Source organism: Prunus mume, linkage group LG3, assembly GCF_029339155.1.
Source record: "Prunus mume cultivar Tortuosa linkage group LG3, ASM2933915v1, whole genome shotgun sequence".
NCBI lineage: Eukaryota > Viridiplantae > Streptophyta > Magnoliopsida > Rosales > Rosaceae > Prunus > Prunus mume.
Genome location: NC_142700.1, coordinates 303,391 through 325,366, shown reverse-complemented (window position 1 = coordinate 325,366; position 21,976 = coordinate 303,391). Strand labels below are relative to the sequence as shown.

Here is a 21,976-nt window from a genome sequence, read left to right as displayed (position 1 = left end):
TACGTAGTAGGAAAAACAAATGGATTGAAAAAACGACTGTGTGAATTTGCAGTCACCATCAATCAGAAATCACAACAGTTGGAAAAAATGACTTTATAATTTTATTTTGACAACTTGAGCCTTGCCTGAGGAGATAATGTTGTTTTGACAACTTTGGAAATCAAATCAATCATAATGACGTTTGAAACAAAGAAATCCCTTAAATTTAGTTTTAGAGCAAAAGATAGACTATGCAGATAGTTTTAAAATCAAAGTAACCGTTACTGTCAAAATTAGGAGGGAAGAAGAAGGGGAGTTGAAGAAGCCGGTTTGGCCGGCCTAAGATTTATCGTTTCTCAAAATTTGCTTCACACTCACACACACACACACACAGAGCAAGGAAAGGGAAGTCCATCTCTCATCATCCATCCCACTCTTTCCGGTCAATTCCTTAAAACTCACACACACCAATCCTTATTAAAACCCCACATTCCAATTCCCATTAAATCCCAATTAAGCTTTTCAACTTATAGCTCCTTCTCTATCTTTTAATCCCCAAAGTTCCAAATCATAAACAAACCAAAGGGAATGGTGTGTCATGAAGAACAACTTGGAGTTGGACGGATTGGGGGAGAGGACCTCTCCCTTGTCCATCCAGACCCTGTTGTGTTAGAGCTCAACCGTATGCACAACCTACTCACAGGTCCCTCTCTCTCTTTCTCACACACACATGCACCTCTTTCCGGATAGTGTTAATTTCGTTTTTGCATTTTTCACTGGTTTTCGTGATGTTGAATGCTACAGAGTTGAGTTCAATATATAGGAGCATTTGGTTTTATTAGTAAGTAATAGTATTTTCCTTATCTCAGTAATAATAATATTAAGGACATGGCTTGAGAGTTTTCTGCTTGTTCTTTGTATTTTTTATGTACATTCAGTGGTTTATTTTATTTGAGGGTTTTGTTCAATAAATCATGGAGACTATGGATAAAAAGAAAAGATACATGGATTATTTGTCCTCAAAGGACTCAAATGTTAATAGATTTGAAGATTTTATGGTTAAGTAAGACCATTCAGTGTTTTGGCTGTTCTGTTTTCTGTTGTTATTATTTTAAATAAATGACCATGAAGCAAGTAGGTATATGATTGTTTCTTCCTCATAGCAAGTAGCCTTGATATCTTCAAAGATATAATGGTAGGTTTTTTTCAAAATCAATTGTTGCAGAAAAGAGTCGGGAATTAGGGATTGCTCAAGGTGAGATCAAGGCTCTGAGAGCTTGTGAAGTTCTAAAGGATAAGGCTGTAGAAGAGGTACCTACGTGCTGAACAACTTATTTATGGACGTGTAATTTCATGTCATGAGAAGTGGATTCAATATTTATTTATATTCATTTTTGTTACTACATTTTCCAGCTCATAAATGAAGTACAGAAGTTGGACGAGAAACACAGAGTCACTGAAAGTCTTTTGGAGCATAAGGTAGATGTGTTTGGTTTGGTTCTTGAGATTTTTGGGTATCCTTAGTTATATGGCTGTCATATCATATTCCTCAACTTCTGTCTTTCACTAATCAAAAGATACTTTGTGATGCTCATGTCCAAAACCAAATACGAAAAAATGCAGAATCTTGAAATCAAGAAACTAACAGATGACAAGAGAGATGCATTGGCTGCACAATACGCTGCAGAAGCAACTCTTAGAAGGGTACATGCAAATCGAAAGGATGACGAATCTCCTTCTATCGAATCTGTTGTCGCTCCTCTTGAGGCTGAAATCAAAATGCATAAGAACGAGGTAAACAAATTTCCACCTATAAAACCAATGAATTATATATATGAGCATGAGGGCTCAATTAATTTGATGGCACACACTGGAAAGATTTTTACTCCCCTTATGGCCTTTTTTCAGATTGCAGCGCTTCAGGAGGATAACAAGGCTTTGCAACGTCTCACCAAGTCAAAAGAGTCTGCTCTGCTTGAAGCAGAAAGGATACTCCGAAGTGCCCTAGAAAGGGCTCTAATAGTTGAAGAGGTTCAAAACCACAACTTCGAATTGAAGAGACAGATTGAGATCTGCCAGGCATGCCTTTCCGCACCAGATCCTATTTCATTTGTTGAACAAAATCAAGTATGAGTATTCAACCCAATTAATATACCGTATGATATGCAGGAGGAAAACAGAATCCTGGAGAAAACAAACCGCCAGAAGGTTTTAGAGGTTGAAAAGCTTAGCCAAACCATTCAGGAACTTGAGGAGGCCATCTTAGCTGGTGGGGCTGCAGCCAATGCTATTCGTGACTACAAACGACAGATAGAAGAATTGCATGTATGTTTCATGGTTACATATCATGATTTGCAGGAAAAAGAACAAAATATATTTACTGCTATGACAATTTTGGTCTTTGAGACTAACCATTACCATGGTTTCCTCAATTTCACAGGAGGAGAAGAGAAGTCTGGAAAGAGAGCTGGCAAGAGTTAAAGTTTCAGCAAACCGGGTAGCAACTGTGATTGCAAATGAGTGGAAGGATGAAAATGACAAAGTTATGCCCGTTAAACAGTGGCTGGAAGAGAGAAGACTAATGCAGGTATTTCTTGCCCAGGAAATAAAATGAAATTTCCAAATAAACCTTTTTTTTATAATCCGCAATGTTTCTAATCCAATCATACCCTTCACCCTTTCTACCAATGAGGGATGCACGATTTTCCTTGTCAACTCATGCTACTACCAGGGATATGAATGAGAAAATGGTATGTGCAACTTTTTATGGACATTATTCTTTTGCGTATGCAGGCAGACATGCAACGGTTGAGAGAGAAGCTGGCTATTTCAGATAGAACAGCTAAAGCTGAAGCACAACTCAAGGTGAGTACATAATACTTGCAATCTTCCTGTCACTCCATTCCGAATCCTTTGCTTTTTATTCAACTGAGTAATCTTCTTAATTACTTTTTTCAATCAGGAAAAGTTGAAGTTGAGGCTGAAGACACTAGAAGAAGGGCTAAAGCATGTTTCAAGCTTCAATCCTCATTTATGTGTTTCCCCAAAAGCAGAAAAATCTAGTAACTTCTTAGGATTTCTGAAAAGCAATGGTGGATTAGGAAAGAGATCGACGTCACAGCCAAGAGCTTCTACCATTGCTAGAAGCTCTCCAGTGCAACAGCCAAATTCAGACAACGAAGCAGGCAATGCAGCTGGACAGCTAAAAAGATCAAATAGCCTCAGAAAGAAATATGGTTCTGGAGAACTTATGTTGAAAAAAAGTTTATGGGCATCTAGAAGTAAAGTTGTTGATATTGGGGAAAAGGAGAACACAGAAATGAAGGCAAATAATGATACTAATAAGAATGATGATAGAATGGTTGCCGCAGAAATTGAAGCTCAAGCTGGTGGCAATGAGGACTCGCCCAACAAGATAAGTACCAGCTGTGACAATGAAGATATGGTCTCAGGGTTTCTCTATGATAGACTTCAAAAGGAGGTCCTAAATCTAAGGAGGCATTGCGAAGCCAAAGAGGGTGATATGAATGCTAAAGATCAAGAAATAAAGGTAAGATTGACAGATACTCTGTTTGGCCCCCGACCCCCTCTATATCCCCCCATTAATGTACTGAATGCATGATATGACTGTGTTCCAGATGCTGATGAAAAAGGTTGATGCACTGTCAAAAGCCATGGAAGTAGAGTCTAAGAAAATGAAGAGAGAAGCAGCGGCTAGAGATAAAGAAGCTGCAGCGGCCAAAATGGATGATAACAAAAAGAACAGAAATATAAACTCCTCTAAACGGTGGGTGACAAATTTTGAAGAGCCTCAGTTCCAGTTTTTGTTTCTTTTTTCAGATTTCATTCTAGCATTATGATTTTTCAAAACCCTGATCATCTGAACATTCTCAATAACTTGATGGCTTATGCAATTGCTGCAGGGCAATGAAAGCATCTTGAAAACTTACATTGGAGATAACTGAAGATCATATGAAGATTTATTCTTTATCAGTGTGATTTTTTAATATGTAAATATAGAAAGCACAGTTTCACCAGTGAGATAGCTGATTGAAATAAAGGTTCTGAATGCAAAAGGGGGGCCGAGTTTGTACATTTTTTAGGTTGGTGATTATTTGTGTTTCCCTGTGCTTGAAACCTACATAAATGAAATCCAATACATTTTACGGTTTGTCATTAAGAATCAATAGTACTTACTGCTTACTAGTTTTGGGAATGGCATCAAACAAATGAATTGGAAATGAAAGTGAAGAATGCATTTTAACAAGATGGGAATCATATATTGAGGAATGGGTTTTTCCAATCCCAACACATCATACAAGAAAGAATGCAGTATGATGGCACATTAGCAACAACATGTAGTCTTGAAATTCGATGACTTGTCCATTAATACAACTAGTAAAGCAGTTCTTCACATTGTGATATAATCACCTTATGCATGAGGAACTAATTGGAACCAAAACAAGGATTAATACTAAAACATGAATACCCTCTTATGGTTACCTAGAACATCTACTCTAAATATCCTTTGAAATGTACAATTACCATGGCGGTAAAGGGAAGATATATAAAAACCAAAAATCCTGCCATTCAAAAACTGTGCACCTCCGGAATGATGGCCAAAGAAGGCCGCCATTTTGGAGACTGAACACCAATTTCTTTAGGCGACCGGAACTTGTTTGCGCTCTTCAACAACAACTCCAACTGTTCCCTAGTCACCACAATCTTAATCTTCTGTCTCTTGCAGCTTTCTTGGTGAACTATTTTTGAAGGAACCAAGGGCTTACCAAGACTTGCAAGGTTTGGCACAATATGGTAAACTTCCCCTGGTTCTAGCTTGGTGTTGGGTGGCAATGGCATATACAGCTGGATGTGGTGTACCAGCTTATAGCCAATGTAAGGGCCAGATGTGATTTCTTCGATCGGTGTCGAGGCTTTGAATTCTCGTACTCCACCCTTAAAGATTACTACTTTAATCTTCTCTTGAGGGGTATGGCACAGAACATGTAAGCAGTTTCCCATGGTGCGCAGAGCAATACAAATGAACAAAGACTCCGTCGTTTTTATAGTGTTTGGCTTTGATCATTTCACATGGGACTGGGAGGCAGTTTGACGTGCAAGCCATGAAGCATTTTTCTTTAATTAATTTATAAGCTTTTACTCCCCCAATATGTGTGATATTGGTATTTTCTTTTGCAAAATCAACTAGTGGTGTGGGTCTAGAACTTAACAAGCACTCCCAGCATTATGATAACATCTAAATAAATACCTCCAAGTCAATGGTCTGTGGATTGTTCATTGTATTTGTAACACAGCCTCAACGGAATAATTCTATTACAATGTCAAAAGTCAAGTCCAATATAGAATTGCCAGATGAAGTCAAACACGTTTTACTTTAATTTTTTATGTGTATTAACATACTTCCGTTTAAGTTGCTTTAGTCCTCAGATATTGGGGCTTAGTGTTATGCAATTGGGAATTTGACTGTTCATATATATTTTTCATGGCCGATTCGACCTCTTGCATTACAACTATTGTTTAATATTGAACTTAACCGTCAACTGCCAAATAAATGTCAATGAGGCCTAAAATCACACAGGAAACCTGAGTCAACTGCCAAGAGCATTATAATAGCTTTGGCCCCTCAGTTTCAACCAGAAGAGATGTAGCGGACAAACTTTCTACGTCTCCCAGGCACATAGCATGCCCTGTATCTCAAGAATGACAATAGAAGAACTAAGCCCCAGAATGCAAGTATCTAAGCTAAGGTAACAGTGCCAATTGGCCTGTGCGATAGGTTGGATGGTAACAAGACAACAGAACAATGCACTTGTTTTGTACCTCCTGTTATTCCCATGTTACATACAACAACTTCCAAAAGGCATTTATCAAAGTGAATTTGGAAACCTTTCTTAACATACAAACGGGTCTTTTTCCACTACTTCCAAGTCTTAGACTTCACCCAACCAGATTTAACAGGATCTTACTGATAATATTACTCAACAAAATCAAAGCGCATAAATAGGTACATTACCGCTGAGTAGATGCAAGGATTTTGAGAACTTCATTAATTCTATAAGACTAATGGATGGTTGAGATCTAATGGTACAAAAATGTTCTCTACACCAAGAGAGGAAATTCCATAAACAATATAAATAGAAAATTGAGAAGCAGCACATACCAGTTCTTGACATTACATATCAGCGTGACAAGCTTTCTCAGTAAACTAAAGAGCCCAACACCTAAGCAGCAACAAATTCCGATGAACTTCTAGACTCCAACCATGACTTGACTGCAACCTTTGTCGTCAAAAACCAGCCAGCCTTGTCTGGGGCCTCATGGAATGGCGCATTTAATTCCTTCAAATGTGATTCAAATACACTCGCAAGACCTTTGTCTGAATACTTATGTTTCCCATGTCCGGTATTAATTCCTAGCAATGGCGGAAGCTCCTCACCAGATTCTAATACCCGAGACAAGTCATTAATCCAAACATGTAATGCAGTCAGAGCTGCCCCAAGGGAGAGACCCTTGAGATACAGAGACCACTGGGTCTGAGACCTTGACTGTATGCCTATGTATATCTGAAGTGTAAGCCCCAAGTCTAGTAGCTCACAGGCTCTCTCCAAGAGATCGAGGTTCACACAAAGATCAATCAAGCAATTGCAGTAAGCCTTCTTTACATCGGAACCAATTGAATTAAAAAGTTCTGATGCTTCCTTCTTAAAGTTACCACTGTTGTCTTGCTTCTCTAACAAAAGTCTTACCACATACCCAAGCTTTTCATCAGCCCTCTCAATGCAATTGGCAAGCTTACAAAGTTCTTCCTTCGGTGTTTGAGTCATCACATTCAGGAGACAACCACAGAAGCGCTCATCTGGCGTTATGCCCAATTCTAGGAGTTGATTGAATATCCTGACAACATCATCTGTACGCTTTGCCTTCCCATAGCATTGGATGAGTGATGTCAAAATAAAGATATTAGGCTGAAAACCAGCTTCCAACATCTCATTTAACATTGTCTCTGCCTCTGTGACTTTCCCGCTACATGAATATATGGTAATCATGGATGAAAATGTCCAACTGTCAGGCTTCCAAGTTTCGGAACTCTTCATGTCTTTAAAAATCTCAACAGCTTCGTCAGCGTAACCAACATCAGCACACATAGCTAAAAGGGTATTATAAAGAATTACATTCAACTCCATTCCCTTCTCCTTCATCTCTCGATAAATGTTAAGAGCATCATCACCGTAGCGTGCTCTACCATAGGCCCTTAAAAGAGCTGCATAGGTTACCCAATTTGGTGAAAACTCCTTGTTGATCATCTCTCGGTAAATTTTCTTGGCCTGCCAAGGCCTCTTAGCTCTTCCCATAGCATCCAACAAAGTGTTATAAATAACCAGGTTTGGCTTAGCCCCTATAGCTTTCATTTCCTCATACACATTCAAGCACCCATCAAAATTCCCGGACTGCCCGTGAATTTTGATCAATGTTGAAAACGTCACTGGATCAATGCGCCATTTCGATGTCCTGGCTCGGTCATACAAACTGAAAGCCATGTCAACCTTACCGGAACGCCCATAGGCGTCAATCATAGCGGAATAGGTAACATCATCCGGATTACACCCAAAACTGGGCATCTTCTCAAACCACTCCACAGCCTTATCAGGCAAAGAGGACATCCTAGCACAACTAATCATAGTAGAAAATGGTAACATTATCAGGTTGAACACCTCTCTCGAGTAATTCATCAAACAGCTTCTCTGCCCTATCCAAATCCTTACACTTCCTACACACTTTCAAAGTAACATTGTAGAGAATCACCTCCCTCTTTGGATTCAAATTCTGCTGAAAGTACTTGAGCGCAAGCAAAGCATTTTCTGGATTGGTCATATTATTAAGCACAACCACTGCGTCTTGTTCCAAGATTCTATCACCTAAACCCTTCAAAGCTTCAAAAACATCATTTTCACTTGGACTGCAAGAGTTCAAAAACTCGGCTACTTTGACTAAAGAAGCATACCTGGAATCGTAGGATTTCTGCCTGAGCTGCGAAGCTCTGGGGCTGCTGGGGTTGACCCAGATATAGCTTTTGGACAAAGACCCAGAATTTCTATTTTGGCGTTGAGGGCCTTCAACTTCTGGAACATTGGTGGGGGTCTGGGTCTCTTGTGCAACTGGTTCTTGTAAAGAAACATGGTTTATTTGGAGAGAGGTTCTTGAGTGGAGTGAAGGAAACCTGAGTTTCAGAGTGCGAAGACCAGAGCTTCCCAGTCGGAAACTTCTTGGGGAAGGGAGAGAATGGGAGGGAGTTTGGCGGTTATGGAAGAGAGAAGAGGGTGAAGAGCATAATGATAAGCCATTTATCCCTCTGTGTTTTGCTCACACGGTCTGTGAGTAGTGCATTCCAGGATATAGGATAGGAGGAATTCCTATTTGCTATGAGTACGCGGCGCTTCCAATATTTCACTGGGAACAAACTTATCCGTATCCCGTGAACGTGTTTAGTTTGGGACCTAAAGAGACTGATTCACCAAGCTGCTCTATGTTTTTTTCTTTTCTGCTTCAACTTGTTTAGTTTGGTATAAAATTGATCCAATAAAAATTAAATTGGTTTTGGTTGGCATAACAAGAAGAAGATAAGATGGAAGGAGCAGGCCACATGCCCACATGGGCTTCACTTGAAGAAGCAAGTTGGGCACCATGCCTAGATGGAACTGGTTTAGACTAGTATAGCATTATGGGCTTTTTGGCTTTCGCTGACGTTTGTCTTCTTCTTTTTTAAGCAATAGCAAGAAGAGCAACTGAACAGACAGCCAACATGGTTAAACTAACAGATAAAGGCATTACACACATATCTAAATTGATCTCTTATAATTCTCACTTTCAAAGACAATGATCAATGGTATATCTCTTAATTGTATATAAACAATTGAAATGGGTCAAACTAACCACAGAATTGGACTGGGGAAAATTTGGACCTCTCACTCCTCTTGTGGAGATTGGCATGAGGGTGTTTATGGAGTATAATCCAAGTAGCATCCCTTATTTTAAAATTTTAAATGATACGAAATGAACAACTAACACACATTAGGAAGTAACTAAAGAAAAAGCATGTGCAGTGCAGCAGTTGTGCAATGGAAACTCGTTTATTATTGCATTGAAAATTGTAGCAGCAGCAACTTCATTCATCTTCAGTAATGTAGGTACAACGAATAATAACATGATTGTGACTCAGTCCTCCACCACCATCCACAACCAACTTTATTGATCACTTTTCTTCTCCTATAAATATAAACTAAACCAACACCGACACTGGACTGCTGCTAATTAAACATAAAATGACCCAGGATTTAAGATGATTTACATATATTTAATTTATGTCCCTGAAACTCCAAACCCAAATGAACTTGACCTCAACAATATTCTGCAGTGCACCATATCCATATCCTCCATATGGGAAGTCACATGACTGTGCAGTCTTGGGGATTTTCTTCACTGAAACAGTCAGGGCGGGCAACACAATAGTTAGTATTGTAGCTCCTGCCACCGCCATAACTGCCGCACACAGGCCTTCCACAGTAACCATCATACTGAATGTATAGGTCTACTCCGCCATAGCCAGTCTGGCATGGCCCACCAGGATGCCCATGGTGACAATCCTCACAGCACGCGTTCCTGTTCACTGGATAAGGCCGTGGGCATACATGTGTTGGTTTGCATTGTGGCCCGGGTGGCCCGGGGCGGCGGCCTTGTGGTCCATGTGGTCCTGGCGGCCCTTGTGGTCCTGATGATCCGGGCGGCCCTTGTGACCCAGACGGTCCCTGGTGGCGGGCACCTTGCTGGCCTGGACGGCTTTTGGCCCGGGCGGTCCGGGCTGTGGTTTGATCTGAATGCACTTGATGGCTCCTCCCCCTTTGCAGCATATCATGTCCCTTATCTTCTCTGGACTGCAGCATACCACTTTGATGACCACCTGGTTTTGCTTCTCGTCGTATGTCTGGTCTTGTATTTCTCTCGTTCACAAAATCCAATTCCACAACACACACATTTACTCAGTTTAATTACATTCTTTTTGGTTTTAGCATGTCTATGTGACTATGTCTATGGAGGGAATTATACAAAGGAAAAGATAGAGAGACTCACGAGGGAATTTGCTGAGAACTTTTTTGACCTTCTTATAGCATTTGTGACACTGAAGGTCCACCTTCAGCACCATTGTCGTCACCTGAAGCGAACCCATTTACAATTAGGGGACAATAAGCAAACTACAATTAAGCATTTCAGAAAAACAAACAAATAATAATATTATGTACAAGAATCAAGATGGCTGCTGCTCCTGGACCTGCTGCGGTGCCCAAGAAGATGAGAAAGTAAGAAACTTTATGGATGGATTGTGGTTTGTAGACAAAAACAAGTGGAATGAGGTTCTGACTTGTGACAGGGAAGAATCATGATGAGTAACTGACAAAATCAAGGACAAAACTCGGTGGAGTCTTGGAGATATTAAAAAATAGCAGCCACAAAAGTTAAATAAGAGCTAGCTACGCCTGAGCCAGACAAAATCATCAACTGGGTTTATCTAACTGAACTGAACCACAAAAAAAGAAGAAGAGGAAAACATAAACTTCACAAATTACCAACCATTTCTTTTTCTGCCATTGCAGTGTGAGTGCGTCTCAGATCTGAACCTCAACTGGAATGATTGAATGGGACTGGAACTCACGGGACCAACTTGTATATATATGTAAATTATGACAAGGTTTGATTGAGGAATTCGTTAGAAGTGGGAGCAGAGAGGAAGAGAAGGAGAGGAGCAAGATTTTATTTGATTCAAGATGTTTATTATGAGTTTGTAAATTATGACAAAGTGCTTCCTAAGAAAGAGTGAAAAGATGTGAGCACAATGTATTTCGTACACGAAGGTCCAATGGGATGTGAACACGTAGTTATTGGAGGTTGATTTCATTTCATGGTATGATCATCGAAGTTGTCGTTATATGAGGGTAGTGATGGTGGCTTTCTTCGATCGCTAAAAGTTGCCAACTTTTGTATTTGCATGTGCTGGCTTAAAGCTTTGATTCACCCACCCCACTCACCCTCCGAACTATCCAACTTCCAAATATTATTTTAAAGTAAATATTCCACCAAAGTTTGGTAGACCATCAAAGCAAAGCAAAGTAAAATTATATTTTAAGGTAGTACTAGTACGTATATAATAATTGTCAAGTCTCTCAAGTGCGATTATGGATGCACCATTGCATTGCACGGTTGCACCCCCACATGGCACATGCCACATGGAGATTCCTCCAGTTCTCTTTAGATCTAGTCCTCTACCTAGTGAAGAGGTAAAGAGGGTGTTTGTGACAAGTCATTATAAGTGGGGACAAAGATTAGGCAGCTTTTGGCTGGCTACATGCATGCCTCACAAACTTTTCGGGTGCCCAAAATTCTCATCAACAATTCCACGAAGAATGGAGATATTACACAAGGTACTATCACTGTTAGGTGGTAGTGCGTAACAATTGCATAGTGACACTGTCAGGTCCTAGTACGCACCAATTGCATAATGACATGTGGCGTGAGTGTCTTTTAGAGCATCTCCAACCGATATGTCAAAAGTCTTATATAGATATTTAATGGTAGAAATAAGATCTCACATCACTCTAACCGAATTGTCACAAACATGTGGAATAAAACTTAAGTTCAATTTGTTATTTTTACATCTCAAAAGTTTAGATGTCAAATGAATATTTTATTATTTTTTTAAAACAGATGGCTGCTACTTTCATTTATTATTTTCTTATTTTATTTTGTTTCCTTCTTTCTCTTTCCAGTTTATTTCCTACCGTTGAACAATTGTTTTTAAACACACGACCATTTCTTCCTATCGTGCATATGTTTATCACCTCTTTCATTTTCTTCAAAAAGCTATATGTATATATATAAAGAACTTGTGCTCAAACACAATTCTTTTTTTATACCCAAAAAAATTCTTTTCTTTTACAGTGAATTGTGAAGAACCCCAACATGTCTCATCATTTTTCCGATTCATCTTCTGATTCGACAGACGAGCACTTTTGGGATCTTGTTGATTCAAAGTCTGATGAAGAACTAGAAATGTTGGAAGTGGTTGCTTTGCAAAAGGAACAAGAGAATATGGAAGGAGAAATGAATAAACATCGTGGTGCTGTCCAAGGTCATGCATATATCGACAAATGACGACTACAAGGGCACCAAAAACTCTATGATGATTATTTTGCTGAGAATCCTAAGTACTATCCAGCTTAATTTCGAAAAGGTTTCGAATGCGCTGACTACTTTTTCTTCGAATCGTAAATGTTGTAGAGGATTATGACTCATACTTTACCCAAAAAAGAGATCGAGCTGGTCGTCTTGGTTTATCACCTTTACAAAAAGTCACTGCTGTGATGAGAATGATTGCTTATGGAGTTGCAGCTGATGTTGTCGATGATTATGTGCGGATTGGTGAAACTACTTCAATTGAATCAATGAAAAGGTTTGTTCAAGCGGTTATTGACATTTTTGGTGAGAATTACTTGAGAAGGCCAAACAATGCTGATATTTCAAGGTTATTAGTAGAAGGTGAGAGTCGGGGGTTTCCAAGAATGCTGGGTAGCATCAATTGTATGCATTGAAAATGAAAAAATTGTCTGGTTGCATGGAAAGGGATGTATGCTCGTGGAGACCACCGCGAGCCTTCGTTGATTTTGGAAGCTGTGGCGGGCCTTCATTGTCTTGTAGTATTTTTTTTCTTGTTCAATTAATTGATTGTCTTTTAGTATTTTCTTTTCTTGTTTTAAAGATAAAAATATTCTAAACACTTTTCCAGAATGCCACGAACCCATCTGAGGCCATCTCGGGCTCCAAAAACGCAATAAAAGCCCAAAACGTCATTATTCCAAAGATCGCATACTTCCTTTATTTCATTGCCAGAAAATTACCGCTTAGTAGAAAAATCTGAAATTTTGATATGATCAAGCTAAGTGACTCACGTACGTCCTCCAATTGAAATTAGTCCAAAATTCGTCCTGTTGGTTATGTTTTGTTCCAGAGGAAGTTGAAAGTCCTATTTAAATATATAAAACAAACACGAAAACTAACGAACTAAAAATACCCCCAAACTTAGCTTTTTGCTTGTCCTCAAGTAAAACAAATCTAGAAAACAAACACGAAAACTAACGAACTAAAAACTTTAAATAAAACCTAGCTAAACAAAATTTCCATTCAAGTTGCAATCCATAAAAAATGTTTAAAACACAACACACCTACCTATAAGTATTAGAATTAACCTATAACTTTTTTCCTTTTTTCTTTTGGTTGGTATTTATTCCTTGTATTGTATATAGTATATATGATTTCATAAACAAATCTGCATATGCATGTACTTGCCATGCCTTGGCTTCGAGGCTGCTGCTTGTCATGTATTTGCAGCTTTATCAGCATAACCAACATCAGCACACATAGCTAAAAGGGTATTATAAAGAATTACATTCAACTCCATACCATTCTCCTTCATCTCTCTATAAACGTTAAGAGCATAATCACCGTAGCGGGCTCTACCATAGGCCCTTAAAAGAGCTGCATAGGTTACCCAATTTGGTGAAAACTCCTTGTTGATCATCTCTCAGTAAATTTTCTTAGCCTACCAAGGCCTCTTAGCTCTTCCCATAGCATCCAACAAAGTGTTATAAATAACCAAGTTTGGCTTAGCCCCTATAGCTTTCATTCCCTCATACACATTCAAGCACCCATCAAAATTCCCAGACTGCCCATGAATTTTGATCAATGTTGAAAACGTCCATCGGATCAATGCGCCATTTCGATGTCCGGCTCACATATAAACCAAAGCCATGTCAACCATACGAACGCCCATTGGCGTCAATCATAGCCGAATAGGTAACATCATCCGGATTACACCTAAAATGGGCATCTTCTCAACCCACTCCACAGCCTTATCAGGCAAAGAGGACATCCTAGCACAACTAATCATAGTAGAAAAGGTAACATTATCAGGTTGAACACCTCTCTTGAGTAATTCATCAAACAGCTTCTCCGCCGCATCCAAATCCTTACCCTTTCTGCACATTTTCAAAGTGACATTGTAGAGAATCCCTCCCTTTTTGGTTTCAAATTTTGCTGAAAGTACTTGAGCGCAAGCAACGTATTTTCTGGATTGGCCATATTATTAAGCACAACCACTGCGTCTTGTTCAAAGATTCTATCACCTAAACCCTTTAAAGCTTCAAAAACATCATTTTCACTTGGACTGCAAGAGTTCAAATACTCGGCTACTTTGACTAAAGAAGCATACCGAATCGTAGGATTTCTGCTGCAAGCTCTGGGTGGGGTTGACCCATATATAGCTTTTGGACAAAGACCCAGAATTTCTACTTGGGCGTTGAGGGCTTTCAACTTCTGGAACATTGGTGGGGGTCTGGGTTTCTTGTGCAACTGGTTCTTGTAAAGAAACATGGTTTATTTGGAGAGAGGTTCTTGAGTGGAGTGAAGGAAAACTTGTTGAGAAGTCAACTAAATCCCAATATATTTGGGATTGAGTGATTAGCCAAATTATATGTATGATTGTACATGATTTGCTTTCCTTTATTAGTCTCTTGATTTTAGGAAACTTGGGTATAGATACCCTTGGCATTGTAAAGAGAAAATCATTAAGTAATCAAATATTCTTCCTTTGATTACAATTTTACATGGTATCAAAGCAGGAGAAAAACTAGCTCTTGTTTTTGTCTCTTCACCGTCAAAAATCCCAGCTTCCTCCTTCTTTGTTTTCATTAGCTCTCTGCCATGGCTAATGACAAAGAAGTTGAAACTTCTTCCAAGGATGAAAACAAGTCTGAAGTTTCCAACCCTTTTTTCATTCATCACTCTGACCATCCTGGCATGGTTCTTGTATCCAAACCATTGAATGGAGACAACTATAGGACATGGTGTCGTTCCATGCAAATCTCCTTGAGTGCCAAGAGCAAACTTAGTTTTGTCAATGGCACTGTCAAGAAGCCTTCAATGAAAACCAATCCTGATGAGTTCTCCCTTTGGCAACGTTGCAATGATATGATCCTATCTTGGATCTTGAATTCCCTTGATCAAGACATAACTGATAGAGTTATCTCCTCTGACACTGCTCACGATATATGGGAAGATTTGAAGGAGCGTTTCTCTCAAAGCAACGTTCCTAGAATTTTCCAGATCCAACGTAACATTGCTTCCCTTACTCAAGATCAAATGTTGATTGCTGCTTATTACACAAAACTTAAGGGGCTATGAGATGAGCTGGCATCATATAGTGATGTGCCGACTTGTACTTGTGGTGCCATGAAAGATCACGTTGAACGTGATGAGAGGAATAGGGTGATGCAATTTCTCATGGGTCTGAATGATTCATATGCTGCTGCTCGTGGACAGATTCTTCTTATATGCAGCCCTTACCATCCATACACAACATCTATTCCTTAATTTCCCAAGAGGAGAAGCAACAACAACTGGGGACTCCTCACACTACCTTGGAACCTGCTGCAATGGCTATTCGCCAACACCAGGAACCTTCAAATTCTAATCGCAAGCCTCTTCACTGCACTCACTACGATCGGGATCATCACACAATTGATACTTGTAATAAACTTCATGGTTATCCTCTCGAGCATCGACTGCACAGATCCAACCGAAACAAGAAAGGCTCAAGCTCCTCTACCAATCACGTGCAGAATAATCTCACTATGCAAGAATTGAAGTCTACCATGCCCAACCTATCTGACAGTGAGTATCATCAAATTCTTACCATGATGAATGATAAGAAAGAGCCACAAGCAAACTCTACAGGTTTGTCATATTATCTTTTACCTTTACACTGCTGGCTGATTGATAATGGCGCAACAGATCATATTGCATCCACCTCACATTCTTTTACGTCCACAAATAACAACCCTTCCATTCCACCAGTTGTATTGCCTAGCGGTGAAAAGGCTTCTATTCTTTCCATTGGGAATGCATTTCTCAACTCATCTCTCTCTAAACAATGTCTTGTATGTGCCCAGCTTCAAAGTTAATTTGATGTCAGTAAGCAAACTTACACAAGGACTTCATTGTTCCATCTTTCTTTTTCCTAATTGGTGCATTTTCCAGGACTTGGCTACGAGGAAGACGATTGGTCTGGGTAAACAGCAAGGAGGTCTTTACTACCTGGTTTCTTTGGTGTCAGACAAGCCTTCCCTTCTCCAACTATCTTGCAACCATGCTCATGCCTCAACTCACCTCTGGCACAGCCTTTTAGGCCATTCATCATCTTCTCGTTTACAATTTTTAGCTAAGAATGTTTTAAATTTCCCTTTTACAAATAATGCTTACGAGGTTTGTCCCTTGGCAAAGCAAACTCAATTACCCTTTAATTTAAGTTCTATTTCCTCTTCTAAACCATTCTCTCTTATTCATTGCAACATTTGGGGGCTACATAAAACTGCATCTTTTTCAGGGGCCCGTTATTTTCTAACTATTGTGGATGATTTTACTAGGTTCACATGGTTATTTCTCAAGCAAAATAAATCTGAAACATAGAACCTGCTTAAATCATTTTTTGCCTTTGTCCAAACACAATTCAATACTCAATACAACAAATACGCGTTGATAATGGAGGTGAATTTTCTTCCATGTGTCGTTTCTTCCACGAACATGGGGTCATCTATCAACATACTTGCGTCTACACACCACAACAAAATGGTGTTATAGAGCGCAAGCACCGACATATCATAGAGATGGCTATGGCTTAATGTTTTCAGGCAAATATCCCTATTTCTTTTTCGGGAAAGTGTGTTCTCACCGCCATTTACTTGATCAATCGTCTACCCACTGCCCTTTTATCCAAGATATCCCCATATGAGAAGCTGTACCATAAACCTCCTTCTTATATCCACCTTTGCATTTTTGGTTGTTTAGCCCATGCCACCATTGTCCAACCTTCCCATAAATTTGATCCTAGAGCCAAGCGATGTGTTTTTCTTGGTTACCCTTTCGGTCAAAAGGCCTACAAATTATTTGATCTTACCACCCAAAAAAAAATTACCAGTCGCAATGTCGTTTTTCATGAAAGTCACTTTCCTTTCCATACTCTACCTTCTTCCTCTCCCACAGAACCTCCACCTCCTGTTTTACCTATTCCTTTATTTGATTTGTCATCTCCTCCATGTCTATCCCTTGACTTACCTTCACCACGTCCTCCATCTTCTTATACCTCACCCGATCTCACGGCTTCTTCAACACCGTTGCCCCCTTTTTCCCCTCCAACACCACTGTCGTACCAGCCCCATCACAACCTTCTTCTCTTTCTGTACCACCAGCCCCCATCTACCACTCTCTTCGCCACAAGTTTAAACCAGCCCATCTCCGAGATTATGTTTGCTCACAGGTTACTTTACCCACAATTGACCAATCGTCGGACTCCTTGCCATGTCGCACCAAAGGTACTCGTTATCCCCTTTCTAATTTTCTTTCTTATCACTGTTACTCACCATCACACTTTACTTTCATTGCCAATATTAGTCGGCCAGTGGAACCTAACACTTTTTCATAGGCTGTTTCTAATCCACAATGGCAAGAGGCTATGCAATCTGAACTTGCAGCTTTGGAATCCAATGAGACTTGGTCCCTTACTTCTCTTGCACCTTGGGAAGCAACCCATTGGATGCAAATGGGTCTATAAAGTCAAGCATCGTTCCGATAGCACCATTGAGCGTTATATGGCTCATCTCGTGGCCAAAGGATACACTCAAACTGAAGGTCTTGACTACCATGACACATTTTCTCCTACTGCCAAAATGGTTTCTGTTCGGTGTGTTCTTGCTCTTGACGCTGCCCACAACTGGTCTTTGCATCAACTTGACATCCACAATGCATTCCTCCATGGCGATTTACATGAAGAAATCTATATGTCACCTCCTCCTGGTCTTCGGCGACAGAGGGGAGCATTTGGTATGTCGCCTTCACAAATCCTTGTACGAATTGAAGCAAGTATCTCGCCAATGGTTTTCTAAGTTCACTGAAGCCATACAAGCTACTGGTTTCACTCAGTCCAAAGCCGATTATTCGCTTTTTACCTACAAAAATGGCAAGTCCTTCACCGCTCTTTTGATCTACGTTGATGACATCTTGATTACAGGAAATAATTTGCCTGCCATTGATGCTCTCAAGCGATTTCTTAATACTCGTTTTAAGATCAAAGACCTTGGTGATCTTAAATATTTTTTGGGCATTGAGGTCTCACGTTCCAGGAAAGGTATTTCTATTTGTCAAAGGAAATATGCACTAGACATTATTAAAGATGGAGGAGCTTTGGGAGCACGTCTAATAACCTTTCCCATGGAACAAAATTCCAAAATTTCTTCTGATACAAGTGAGATACTTCATGATCCAGCAAAGTATAAACGATTGGTGGGACGTCTTATTTATCTCACCATAACAAGACCTGATATTACGTATTCAGTACATATACTCAGTTGATTCATGCATGAGCCTCGCAAGCCACACTTAGATGCCGCCATGAGAGTTTTGAGGTATCTGAAAAGTACACCAGGACAAGGACTCTTCTTTCCTGCTGGAAATGAGATGAAGTTGACGGCATACTGTGATTCAGATTGGGCGGGATGTCCAACCACACGAAGGTCAACAAGTGGCTATTACGTGTTTCTTGGAAATTCTTTGATCTCATGGAGAACAAAGAGACAAAAAACAGTATCTCTTTCTTTAGCAGAGGCTGAATATCGTGCAATGACAGGTGCTTGTTGTGAAATTACTTGGTTGCGTTATCTATTGCAAGACCTACAACTCCCAAACCCAGGACCAGCTACTTTACACTGTGATAACCAAGCTGCTGCACATATCTGCCAATCTAGTGTTCCATGACAAAACTAGACACATTGAAGTCGACTGTCATTTTATCAGGGATAAAATTCTGGATAGAACAGTGGTTACAAGCTATATTTCATCTCAACAACAAGTAGCAGACGTGTTTACGAAGGCCTTGGGAAAAGAAGATTTTTCGGCTATGGTGTGCAAGTTGGGAGTTCACAATATTCACTCTCCAACTTGATGGGGAGTGTTGAGAAGTCAACTAAATCCCAACATATTTGGGATTGAGTGATTTGCCAAATTATATGTAATTGATTGTACATGATTTGCTTTCCTTTATTAGTCTCTTGATTGTAGGAAACTTGGGCATAGATACCCTTGACACTGTAAAGAGAAAATCATTAAGTAATCAAATATTCTTCCTTTTATTACAATTTTACAAAACTGAGTTTCAGAGTGCGAAGATTAGAGCTTCCCAGTCGGAAACTTCTTGGGGAAGGGAGAGAATGGGAGGGAGTTTGGCTGTTATTGGAAGAGAGAAGAGGGTGAAGAGCATAAATGATAAGCCATTTATCCCTCTGTGTTTTGCTCACACTGTCCGTGAGTAGTGCATTCCAGGAGATAGGATAGGAGGAATTCCTATTTACTATGAGTATGCCGCGCTTCCAATATTTCACTGGGAACAAACTTATCCGTATCCCGTGAACATGTTTAGTTTGGGACCTAAAGAGACTTAGGGCTACACGCTTATGCCATTAGCGTGCCCATAGCACTTATGACATTTCTACAAAGAAGCAGTTTGTTGTTTGGATATCACATTTAAAAGTGCTTTTACACTACATAAAAGCGCTTTTGATATTTTGTTGAGTGTTTGGCTAACACAGTAAAAGCGTTTTTAAAAGTACTTTAAAATAATTTAAAGAATCCCAAAACACTATAATAAACATAGGAAATAAAAATTATATAGAGATGGATCCCTGCAAAAGACCAAATCCTTAGTAGTTAATTAAGGAGATAACATAGAGATGGATCTATGAAATCAGGTAACAATGGGGTCACAGGGTTGGGATTTGCAGCATTGTTAAAATCAGTAGACCTATATTGATTATCATAATGCTACATTGAAAAAACAACTAACCTTAGAATCACATATTGGATAAATAATTGAATGTTTGACCATGCAATTTGAGAATGCTTTGTTCAATTCCACCAATTCCATTGTTTTATCTTCTTGGTTGGGTCAGGAGTTTCCAAACGCTTGGTTTGAGAATATAATGACAACTAGTATAGCAAATCTCCTTCTTCCTAAAGAATTGGTTTGAGAACACATACCCCACTTACAAAGCATTTCTTAGGCTCTAGTTTCCAAAAATATTTCCATATACAATTTTCAGAAAACAGTATAAAACAATGGCACTACAGTTTCTTAACCCAAAACTGAAAAATTATTTTTAAAACAATACATTTCCAGCTTTCCAGCTTGTTATGAACACCCTTTTGGCTGCATTAATTCCAGATAGTTTGCAAACGAACAAATCAATACAAATTGACCCAAATTTCAAAAAACAAAAAAAATCAATCAAAACCATGAAAAAAGACTTCAATTCGTACACACTAAATAAAAAATTCAAAAACATGAAAAGGACTTCAAGGCAAAGAAGATCCAGTTTCATCCAAATAATAAAAAATCATTGAAGAACATATCCAATTAGATAACTCAGATAAGGAAATCCAAAAACGAAGAATACCCAAATGGTTTTTAATGATTAGATTACGATTGCGGAGAAGCAAGGATGGCCATGGCCTTTAATTGATAGTCAGATCTTCTACCTGGAAAGAAACCATGAGGCCAAGAGAGAGAAATAACATGATGAAGTCTGAATGCGAGCAATAGAACAGAGAATGAGCATACATTAAAGGGAGCCAAGTGCTTCCCGTGTATTCACTTGGCAACACTTCTATGAAGAAGCATTTCTCAAGTGCAAAAACCACTTCAAGTGCTTTTGAATCCCACCCAAAGCGCTTTTACAATTTCTGCCAAACATAATTTTTAAAAGATAAAGGCTTTTACCCATTTACACTTCTATGTTTAACTTGTTTGGTATAAAGTTGGTCCAATAAAAATTAAATTGGTTTTGGTTGGCATAACAAGAAGAAGATAAGATGGAAGGAGCAGGCCACATGCCCACATGGGCTTCACTTGAAGAAGCAAGTTGGGCACCATGCCTAGATGGAACTGGTTTAGACTAGTATAGCATTATGGGCTTTTTGGCTTTCGCTGACGTTTGTCTTCTTCTTTTTTAAGCAATAGCAAGAAGAGCAACTGAACAGACAGCCAACATGGTTAAACTAACAGATAAAGGCATTACACACATATCTAAATTGATCTCTTATAATTCTCACTTTCAAAGACAATGATCAATGGTATATCTCTTAATTGTATATAAACAATTGAAATGGGTCAAACTAACCACAGAATTGGACTGGGGAAAATATGATGGCCTTGGACCTCTCACTCCTCTTATGGAGATTGGGATGAGGGTGTTTATGGAGTTTAATCCAAGTAGCATCCCTTATTTAAAAATTTTACATGATATGAAATGAACAATTAACACACACAATAGGAAGTAAATAAAGAAAAAAGCATGTGCAGTGCAGCGGTTGTGCAATGGAAACTTGTTTATTATTGCATTGAAAATTGTAGCAGCAGCAACTTCATTCATCTTCATGTAATGTAGGTACAATGAATAATAACCTGATTGTGACTTAGTCCTCCACCACCATCAACAACCAACTTTATTGATCACTTTTCTTCTCCTATAAGTAGGGATAGGCACGGTCTGGTTCGATCCGGTTCTTCTCTAAACCCAAAATCGAAACCAGTACTGTTCATCCGATCCAATTTGGTCTAATTTTTCAATTAAACACCTAAGAGAACCGCACCAACCCGAACCGGTTTATATTCGGTTCGGTTTCTTGAGCCCAATTGATTTTTTTATTATAAATTTTCAAATATTTAAGCCCAACTGAAGTTTTTAAAAAATTTGGGCATACAAATTCACAATTAGCCCAATTCCCATCCAATCATCCCAAACATTAAATTTAAAATTACAAGCCAATA

The 21,976-nt window shown here is 39.2% G+C and overlaps 3 protein-coding genes and 3 pseudogenes across 5 annotated transcripts; 3 read left to right on the top strand and 3 right to left on the bottom strand.

The window, feature by feature from the left end:
* The first annotated feature begins 278 nt into the window (after positions 1-278).
* MAP70-5 (microtubule-associated proteins 70-5) lies at positions 279-4,150 on the top strand. The gene is made up of 11 exons (XM_008226398.3): positions 279-682; positions 1,205-1,290; positions 1,393-1,458; positions 1,603-1,773; positions 1,888-2,058; positions 2,149-2,304; positions 2,420-2,566; positions 2,773-2,844; positions 2,942-3,529; positions 3,618-3,766; positions 3,903-4,150. The coding sequence occupies exons 1-11, from the start codon at positions 568-570 to the stop codon at positions 3,919-3,921; spliced, it is 1,740 nt and encodes a 579-aa protein (XP_008224620.2). The 5' UTR covers positions 279-567; the 3' UTR covers positions 3,922-4,150.
* A 1,870-nt stretch (positions 4,151-6,020) lies between these two features.
* SVR7 (pentatricopeptide (PPR) repeat-containing protein) lies at positions 6,021-8,684 on the bottom strand. Its single transcript, XM_089047977.1, is given in 3 exon segments — positions 6,021-7,688; positions 7,690-8,360; positions 8,642-8,684. Coding segments are annotated over 3 exon segments (2,181 nt in total). The 3' UTR covers positions 6,021-6,221.
* A 425-nt stretch (positions 8,685-9,109) lies between these two features.
* Positions 9,110-10,917, bottom strand: LOC148918335 (uncharacterized). 3 transcript variants are annotated; one of them, XM_089048125.1, is made up of 4 exons: positions 10,624-10,909; positions 10,126-10,207; positions 9,823-9,993; positions 9,110-9,748 (listed from the first exon to the last, which is right to left on the bottom strand). In XM_089048125.1, exons 1-4 carry the CDS (start codon positions 10,639-10,641, stop codon positions 9,444-9,446), a joined length of 576 nt encoding a protein of 191 aa, XP_088904251.1. In that variant the 5' UTR covers positions 10,642-10,909; the 3' UTR covers positions 9,110-9,443. The 3 variants fall into 3 exon arrangements, with proteins under 3 accessions (XP_088904251.1, XP_088904250.1, XP_088904252.1); XM_089048124.1 differs by having other exon boundaries at positions 9,110-9,984; positions 10,624-10,917; XM_089048126.1 differs by lacking the exon at positions 10,624-10,909 and having other exon boundaries at positions 9,110-9,757; positions 10,126-10,222.
* A 1,092-nt stretch (positions 10,918-12,009) lies between these two features.
* LOC148918334 (uncharacterized) lies at positions 12,010-12,767 on the top strand (annotated as a pseudogene).
* Positions 12,768-13,420: 653 nt separating this feature from the next.
* LOC103324397 (pentatricopeptide repeat-containing protein At4g16390, chloroplastic-like) lies at positions 13,421-19,570 on the bottom strand (annotated as a pseudogene).
* On the top strand, positions 14,806-19,147 carry LOC148918333 (uncharacterized; annotated as a pseudogene).
* Positions 19,571-21,976: the final 2,406 nt, after the last annotated feature.

Coding starts and splice junctions, on each gene's coding strand:
- MAP70-5 (XM_008226398.3), top strand. CDS start 568: ATGGTGTGTCATGAAGAACAACTTGGAGTTGGACGGATTGGGGGAGAG. Junction 2,567..2,772: donor AAGAGAGAAGACTAATGCAG/GTATTTCTTGCC, acceptor TTGCGTATGCAG/GCAGACATGCAACGGTTGAG. Junction 3,530..3,617: donor CTAAAGATCAAGAAATAAAG/GTAAGATTGACA, acceptor ACTGTGTTCCAG/ATGCTGATGAAAAAGGTTGA.
- LOC148918335 (XM_089048126.1), bottom strand. CDS start 10,222: ATGGGTTCGCTTCAGGTGACGACAATGGTGCTGAAGGTGGACCTTCAG. Junction 9,994..10,125: donor AGTTCTCAGCAAATTCCCTC/GTGAGTCTCTCT, acceptor TGTGAACGAGAG/AAATACAAGACCAGACATAC. Junction 9,758..9,822: donor GCCAAAAGCCGTCCAGGCCA/GCAAGGTGCCCG, acceptor CAGGACCACAAG/GGCCGCCAGGACCACATGGA.